Source organism: Adiantum capillus-veneris, chromosome 25 (assembly GCF_014529385.1).
Source record: "Adiantum capillus-veneris isolate H3 chromosome 25, ASM1452938v2, whole genome shotgun sequence".
Taxonomy (NCBI): Eukaryota; Viridiplantae; Streptophyta; class Polypodiopsida; order Polypodiales; family Pteridaceae; genus Adiantum; species Adiantum capillus-veneris.
Genome location: NC_140955.1, coordinates 55,701,012 through 55,709,457, shown reverse-complemented (window position 1 = coordinate 55,709,457; position 8,446 = coordinate 55,701,012). Strand labels below are relative to the sequence as shown.

Genomic DNA, 8,446 nt, shown 5'->3' with positions numbered 1-8,446 from the left:
GGTGTCAAGGATATCAATGAGCAACTTATTTTTGCAGGTGAAGTCATTTCGAACAGTTCCCTTGTGAAGACTATTCTTGGTGCCTTACCAGATTCTTACTAGACTTTTGCTAGTACTTGGAGACTTATGACCCAAGGAAATCCATGTTGTCAAGTTTGATGCATTATGCACATTGCTGTTGCAAGAGTCACTTTCTAGAAAAAACAGGACCAGACAGCGTGCATTTGAAGAGGCTTTTATTGCTTCTCAAAGAAAGAGTGGTAACAGTAATGCAACCACTTCTTATGGTTCTGCTGCGAGTGACAAAACTTTTGTTCCCAATGCTTCTACTGGCATCACTTCGTTTGGAAATTCTGGTGATAAGGGCAAAAAGAAAGATGCATTGCCATTATTGTAACGCTAATGATCACTTGATCAAGCAGTGTCCTAAGCTGAAGGCAAAAGAGGCTAAGAAGAAAGAGGGTGGTTCTACTGCAAATGTTGGTTCCACTACAAATGCAGCCATTGTTGAGTCTTCTGTAAAAGGAGACTGTAATGCTGATGTTGATGCAGAATAGGCTTTTAGTGCAGAGTGCACTTACAATCCTGTTGTCCATGATGCATGCATGTTAGTTGCTGCAGATTCACATGTGTGGTATTTCGAAAGTGGTGCTACAAAGAACATTACCTCACATTGTGAATTGTTCACCTCTCTCGAGTGTGTCCCTCATGGGAATTCAGTCACTTGTGCCAACAATGCCTCTTATCTAGTTCAAGGAGTTGGAAAGATTGTGCTTACTGCTACAAATGGCAGTTCCTTCACACTTGTTGATGCACTTTATGTGCTTGGGATCAAGAAGAATGTCTTGTCTGGATCCGCACTTGCTAGACTTGGACTTGTAGTCAAATTTGTGGATGACAGATGTACAGTTCATGATCTCAGTTTTGGTGATGAAATTGTTGCATCTGGCCTTTTGTGCCGTGGGCTGTATAAGCTCACTTTGTATGACAAGTGTGGACAAAATTTTGCAAATGCAGTTGCAGATTCAAGGGCTATTTTAGATGCAAAACTTTGGCATGCACGTTTTTGTCATCTGAATTTTGCCAGTTTGCTGCGTTTGCAGAAATCTGATATGGTTGCTTCTTTGCCGCCTCTTGAAGCACCTGTTTTTTTGGACTCAGATGGGCTGGTTTTTTTGACACGCGAGTGTCCACAAATGGTTTTTGTTTCATGCTTGGTAGTTCATGTATATCATGGTTGAGCAAGAAGCAACCTAATGTGGCCACTTCGAGTTGTGAGGTTGAGTACAGGGTAGCCTTCACAGCTACGGTTGAGTGTGTATGGTTCATACGCCTTATGGCTAATTTGGGTGTTAGACATGACACTGCTAACACTATCTACAATGACAATCAGAGCGCATTGGCAGTTGCGAGGAACCAAGTTTTTCATGCTCGCACAAAGCACATTGAGGTGCATTACCACTATGTCAAGGAGAGGCTCTCAGCAAGAGAGATCAACTTGGCTTATGTGCAGATCTTTTCACAAAGGCATTGTCTCGTGAGAAGCTTGAAGCTTTCCGCAAAGCTTTGGGCTTACTCCCCTTTGTGGACCTCAGGGCATGGCAATTCCCTTTACTCATGTGCCAGCTCTCGTTCACCGCATCACTCCAGGGGGACTTTGTTACCATATACATGTGGTAGTGATGTGTGTGAACACACTAGGACCACCGGGGCATTTTTCCCCTCTTTAGGAGGTTTTCCCCCCGTGCATTGTATATATGCCCATCACTCTAGGACTATTTATCTTTCCATTGCACACTAAGTAATACACTCTTTATTGTGTGCCTTGAGCTTCCTTCATCTTCTCCAAGCTGTGTGCGTTTCTCTGCAACCCTAATTCAAACAAATTTACCCAAAGGCTTCCACTGTTCTAATTTCATTGTCTCCACGTCAAGCGTAACTCCCGTTATAGTCTTTCAATTTCTCGTGCAATTGTGGCAACCCTTGGATATGTCTCTACATGTTTAGTCTCATCTATTTATGTTAGAATTAGCAGCTCCTCCCCATTGGAGCCATGCTAGACATCCGAAATGTCAATTGCACACTCTATTGAATGCCATTCCTAAATGTTTTAGGGATAGAGATGTGTAAGAAGAATACTAGCACAAAACAAGCAAAAAAAATATAATAAACATAAGAGCAGAGTACCACAAACAAACCAAAGCAAAATGGAAATAATAGTCAACGTATGAATCTCTTACAATTAGCTTTGTGTAGAGGAAGATTGTAGCTCCCTGGGTGGAGGTGAAGCTCCTTGTGCATGTACCTGCTGCACTAAAACTTCCTTCACTATCTTCTTGGCTCCCAAAAGCCTAAAATCTTTCACTCTTTCTTTCCAATATGACAAGAGTCAATTTTTTAAGGAGTCTTTTCTTCTCCTGCTCTGTTGTATTATAATCCAGCTACCCTTGGCTATGGATATTTGCATCCATCAGTTGTGCTCGTTTAAGGTGGCATAGGTCGTAATGGTTTCAATACATGTGCTAGGGCATTTAGTTCGGGTGGATTCCATTGCCTGAGGAAGATGACACACAGAAGATGAAGGTGAAGAGAGGACAACATGAAGGGGAGGGAGAAGGGGGTGGAATGAGGAGAGAGGTGGGAATAGGAGGGAAAAGAAGGCCGTGAGAAGATTCAAAAGTGAGGTGGGAATATGAGGGAAAAGAAGGCCGTGAGAAGATTCAAAAACACTTTTGGTCGGTGAAGGATACATTTTTGAGATAAAAGGACCACGTAATGGAAAGTTACCTTAGATTTTCTTTCCAAAAAAATTCACTATAGAAATTCAAAAGTAACTTTTAAAATGAAGGTTTCATAATGGAAGCCCTCCTCTCATTGGCTTTGAAGCACTCACTCTCTAAACTTTAAAGGCAACAAAAATGACCTCAAAATTCCCCTAATGGAGCATTGCTCGTGTGGGAGAGAAAAAACTACAATAGGCTTGCAATGCACATACGACAATAGTAACCTGTGAAGTGTGTGAATGTGTGTGTGTGTGTGTGTGTGTGTGTGTGTGTGTGTGTGAGAGAGAGAGAGAGAGAGAGAGAGAGAGAGAGAGCTCTATTGAGCTTGGACTGTGGAGCCATCTAGATCTTGCATTTGTGGACACGTGTAAAGGTCATCCCCTTTGCCATTATCTTATACTATAGACAATATAAGATCTTATGATATATATGAGAGAACAATAAGGCACCACCTGCCTAAACTTGGGTGTGGGTACGTGGAAGCCAATCGACAGATGCTCATTGGTAACACACAAGCGTCAGTGTACAAGAGTTCGGACTGTTGCAATCCCTTGCCTAAGATCGATTGAGGGTTGAGCACATGCCAAAACGCCTTCTTCATGGCAGCAAACCAGCAAGCTACGAGTTGGAAGAGCCTGATGTACGCTTTTTAAGAGTTTGTCATGTTTGGTGTGTAATGCATGCCCGCCGATACTCAAAAGTGATAGGCAGGCTTTGTTTCCGTGTGTATCCAACCTAAAGAACATAAGGTAGCATCAGAAAAGAATGTCCATTTAAGAGTCAAGATTCGAGAAGTTTAAACTCATCGGGTATACTAAAGACAAGACAAGTTAGACAACGTAAGGCCCAGAGACAAATTTCTGCTTGGGCGGCACGCTCCGACTCCCTGCAAAACTCTGGAGAAAACGTGCAAAAGAAGGTTCTCCCGCGACCCCAAATACGCACACCCTAGGGCTTGAACAACGCATATTTTCGAATCTAACACACACACACACACACACACACACACACACACACACACAGAAGCCGCTATATGCTAGTCTACACTCTGCTGGAAGTCATCTTTCTGCTTTCAGTCAGCTCCTCTACTTTTGCACAATTCTCCAGCGTGTGCAAGAATGGAGGGGCAATCAACTGCAGATGCTTATGCATACACTCCTTTGCAGCACGATGAAGAGAATGGTCTCGACAATGGAATAGGCGAAGGCCCGCAGCTCATAAACTTCAGGTCGAAAGAGGTGGTCGATGATCGTAGTTCGCTTTCATGGTTGAGCTGGAAAGAGATGCGATTGCAGTGTACTTTGGCCGGTCCTCTGGTCATAGGCAACCTTTTGAGCTTCTGTCTGCAATTAATCTCCTTAACATTTGTCGGCCATTTTGGTGAGCTTGAGCTTTCTGGCGCCTCCGTAGCGAACTCATTTGCCGTAGTCACGGGCTTCAGCATTGTGGTATGTCAATAAACCTCTTGTGTGCTGTTTTCAAAAATGTGGGATTGTTTTCTGTGACTGTGAAGGAAAGTATTTGTTGTAGCCTTGTATCTTGTGGAGATGATTAATGCTTTGTGGGTCCCTAGTGATCAAGAAGGCGAGATTTGTGGGGCTCATTTGCCTTACATTTCATTTTTTATGTGTGTATACACACAATGAGCAAATATATAATGTACTGCAATTTCCAGAAAGCAAATAAATGCGTTTGGGCTATTTAAATTGGACACAACGGCTTTTTATCTAATCACACATTGAATTACATTTATATATTGAACTTTTTAATTAAGTCCTTGTGCTTACCATTAACTGAAGTTATTGTAATTAAGTCTTTGTGCGTACCATTATCTGAAGTTATTTTAATTAAGTCTGTGCTTATCATTATCTGAAGTTACTTATGGTAATTAAGTCTTTGTGCTTACCATTATCTGAAGTTAATTATGGAAATTAAGTCTTTGTGCTTACCATTAACTGAAGTTAATCATGGTAATCAAGTCCCCTTACCACTATCTGAAGTTGGCCTCTGATGCTTATGTGAGGAAGCTGGGAATGGGTTGTGCTATGGAGACGCTGTGCGGTCAAGCATACGGAGCAAAGCAGTATAAAAAGATGGGGATTTATTTGCAAAGAGCAATAGTGGTGCTCAATGTCACTTCCGTACCGTTAGCGTTCATATGGGCAAACATGGAGAAAATTTTGGTTGCACTCAAGCAAGATGCAAACATTGCAAGGACGGCAGGTGAATACATGGTATGGCTGATACCCACATTGTTCGGTAATGCAACATCGCAACCTTTTGCAAAATTTCTTCAAGCACAGAGCCTAGTGGCCCCATTGCTATGGATATCTCTGTGCGTGTTGGCTTGTCACGTGCCTATTTGCTGGTTTTTGGTATTCAAATCGGGGATGGGCTTCATTGGAGCAGCTCTTGCAAACAGCATTTCCTACTGGATTGACGTCATCCTGCTGGCACTCTATGTAAGGTTTTCTCCCAAATGTGCAGAGAGTAGAGCACCCCTCTCACTAGAGGCATTGCATGACTTGAAAGGCTTCTTGACGCTTGCTATCCCTTCGGCTGCAATGATATGGTATGATGCATCACTTCATCATACATTTTTAGTGAATTGGCTCAGTTTCCTGAACCTTACCTCTAGGCTTCTTCTTCTTGCTTGTGGCTTAGTCTGGAATGGTGGTCTTATGAGGTTTTGGTTATTCTTTCCGGGTTTTTGTTGAATCCAGAGCTTCAAACTGCGGCGATCTCGATATGGTGAGTTTTGCTGAGAGTTTCCACACGAGAGCTTCAACTGACACAGGCTATTTCCTATCAATTTTACTGGAATTTTTGTGTCTTTGTTTTGATTGAAGTGTGAGCACGGAGTCATTGGTCTTTATGCTGCCTCTGGGCCTCAGTGCTGCGGCTAGGTTCGTGATTATTCCATTTTTCAGTTCCTTTTTTTTAACTAGGCTTATATGCAAGGGGTTCAATTTTGTAAATCGAACTAATTTGGGTGCTATGGATGTTTTCTTGGTCTAATAGAAGTTATTTCTTTTGTCACCAGCATAAGAGTATCCAATGAGCTCGGAGCGGGCCACCCGCAAACAGCTCGGAAAGCTGTATATGTTGCAGTAGTCCTTGCCTTGTCGGAAGCTTTGCTAGTTGCAGTGGTGATATTACTGGTTCGGAATGTGTGGGGTGGAGTTTACAGTAGTGAGAGGGAGGTGGTTGTAGCTGTAGCAAGCCTTATGCCTTTACTTGCTCTTTCCACAACTTTTGATGGTCTACAAGCAGTATTTTCTGGTATGCAATTAATTACATATCAATGTTCTTTTGTTCAATTTCATTATCAAAAGTTTTATCCTTTTTAGCCTACACAAGCCTTAGTGAAGCATGGGGTTCTTGGGAGCAATTGTGGGCCGTTGGATAAAGCTTGTCGATTAGAGTTACCACGGCAAGTTATTGGTGGCAAAAATTGTCTTGTAAGACCACATGAATAAAGGGTTCCCTTATGTATATGTAGGCCATTGTGAGAAATAGTTGAAATTTGTTTAATTTTAAGTAGTTGATTTTTGGTCTTCTAAAAGAGGCCTTAGAGGAGAAGGGAGAGAGGCATATGTTATATTTAGATGTTTTTTAAGTACATATCTTTAATGGTTTATGTGAAGCTATTCAAAGTTTCATACGTTAAGAGGGTCCTCGCGAGTTTAGACTCAAATTGTTTGTTTGGTTTTCGTTCCTTTATCTTAAGCTGTTCAAAAGTTTTTCCTCCTTGCCTTCTCTTTTGCTTTTGAACAGAGTAAATCTAATGTCTGTGTGGACTGTTAAATTCAGTTTATACTTTTGTTTAGGAAAGTGTTAGAAGAGAGACTTGTTCTGAGTATGTCTTTTTAAATCTAAACAAGCCTTGGTGAGGAAGGGAGCTAGGCATTCATCTGACTTCTGCAAGTGAGGCATTGAAGGATGAAATCTTCTCGAGTATTTTAGTTTGTAAATGCCCTTTCGTTCAAGAGCCTCATTTTTCTGGTTTTAGAATGCCAACTTGACCCTTCACCTTGTTATGACATCAATGTCTTGTGGTGGTGTTTTTGTGCAGGAGTGGCAAGGGGTGCAGGGTGGCAAAAAGCGGGGGCCATCATCAATCTAGGTTCCTTTTATGTAGTTGGATTACCTGTTGGTTGTGTCCTTGCTTTTGTGCTCCATCTTGAAGGGAAGGTAATTTGCCTACATTATGGACGTGGTCTTTTATCGTGGTCGGTTGCAGTGAGCCTTGCTATCAAGCTTTAACAGTTTACATAGTAGCTTACAATAATCCAACGCATTTTGGTTTATTGGATATATGCAGGGGCTATGGTTGGGGTTAACTCTCGGCGCTTTTGTTCAATTTTTTATCTTTGTCATAATTACTCACTTCACAGACTGGCAAAAAGAGGTATTAAGAGAAGAAACTCTGCGGTGTTTAGTTCTTGTTTATGTCAATCTTGTTGTACTGAAATTGGGTTGTTTAATGAGTTGGGTTTCTTTTGGTATTCGATTGCAATGCAGGCAATGAAAGCAGCAATGCGTGTGGAGGCTTACCCTTCACTGGAAGAGCCGATCTTGGATTCTGGAAAATGAAGAAAAAAGTGATGCAAGGGGTTACAATTTCGTGGCAATGTGGCTCTTCTACTGCTCACAGAGCAATGGAGCAAGCAAGGCTGCACTTCTTGATTCACATCCTAGGCATGATTAGCGAGGAATGGGAGAGGAAGAACCCATTTTCTTCCGTTTTTCATTGGAGCAAAAGCGGTTCCAAAGGTTGGCGGTTCCAAATTTTGCGCTCTCAACCCACTTTTTCTGTTGCTTTTGGAGCAAAAGGCTGGCAAGGACATCGAGCCCTGCCAATTTTTTCTTTGGAGGAGCCAAAGAACTGCATAAGAGCGCTCTAGCACTTCAATTCACCAGAGTTGAGAGGTTGGCATGTGCTCATTGAGAGAAGGATGCAAGGATTGCGACAACCAGCTAGTGGCCTTACTTACTTTCTATGAAGGACAAGTTTTCCTTCTTCTTTCTTTCTTGAATAACAGGTCTTGACTCTAATCGAGTTCAAGACTCGTCGGATAGATCTTTGGATTGTTCCTACGACATTAAAAACTTAACTCATGGGTGTGAGTTTGTGTGTGTGTGTGTGTGTGTGTGTGTGAGAGAAGGAGAGGAAATGTGAGTCACCTTTCTATCACTGAAGTGTGGTGATTATCCCAGTTACCTCTTGAATAGCAAGTCTTGATTTCAAGACTTGTCCGAGAGACATTTGAAGTCTCTTGGGATTGTTCCTACGACATTAAAAATAAAAATAAAAAATGTATATCTCTCTCTCTCTCTCTCTCTCTCTCTCTCTCTCTCTCTCTCTGCGCGCGCGCATGCACAATCTGTGCATTTTCAAGAGGCTAAGATGTTGAGCTGGCTTCATTAATAAGAGTAAGAGTCTTCCAGTTCCCTTCTAACACTTTTGTGCTTCATATGGGAAATGTTTTACATCATTCTACATTGAACTAGTCTTGAGGAATGTCTAACGATGAACAAGACATTTTCCATCAGAGTCTTCATTAGGGTAAAGGGGCCAAATTAATCAGTGTTAGGGAAAATTCATTTTCACAAACATACAAAATTCCCTCCAAGACAAATTTGAACTGTAAATTTTATAA

General features: G+C 41.8%; 1 protein-coding gene across 2 annotated transcripts; it reads left to right on the top strand.

Annotated features, from left to right (window-relative positions):
- The first annotated feature begins 3,642 nt into the window (after positions 1-3,642).
- On the top strand, positions 3,643-8,115 carry LOC147424928 (protein DETOXIFICATION 16-like). 2 transcript variants are annotated; one of them, XR_015186426.1, is made up of 8 exons: positions 3,643-4,231; positions 4,811-5,355; positions 5,448-5,534; positions 5,633-5,689; positions 5,827-6,065; positions 6,859-7,015; positions 7,108-7,194; positions 7,308-8,115. XR_015186426.1 is itself a non-coding variant. In XM_086500138.1 (8 exons), the coding sequence occupies exons 1-8, from the start codon at positions 3,902-3,904 to the stop codon at positions 7,377-7,379; spliced, it is 1,536 nt and encodes a 511-aa protein (XP_086356264.1). In that variant the 5' UTR covers positions 3,646-3,901; the 3' UTR covers positions 7,380-8,115. The 2 variants fall into 2 exon arrangements, 1 of the variants encoding a protein (XP_086356264.1); XM_086500138.1 differs by having other exon boundaries at positions 3,646-4,231; positions 6,859-6,977.
- Positions 8,116-8,446: the final 331 nt, after the last annotated feature.

Bases quoted from the DNA above. Each gene is read 5' to 3' on its own strand.
- LOC147424928 (XM_086500138.1), top strand. From the start codon at position 3,902: ATGGAGGGGCAATCAACTGCAGATGCTTATGCATACACTCCTTTGCAG. The intron at 5,535-5,632 runs GTGAGTTTTGCT...TTTTGATTGAAG, and splicing joins ACTGCGGCGATCTCGATATG to TGTGAGCACGGAGTCATTGG. The intron at 5,690-5,826 runs GTTCGTGATTAT...TTTTGTCACCAG, and splicing joins GGCCTCAGTGCTGCGGCTAG to CATAAGAGTATCCAATGAGC.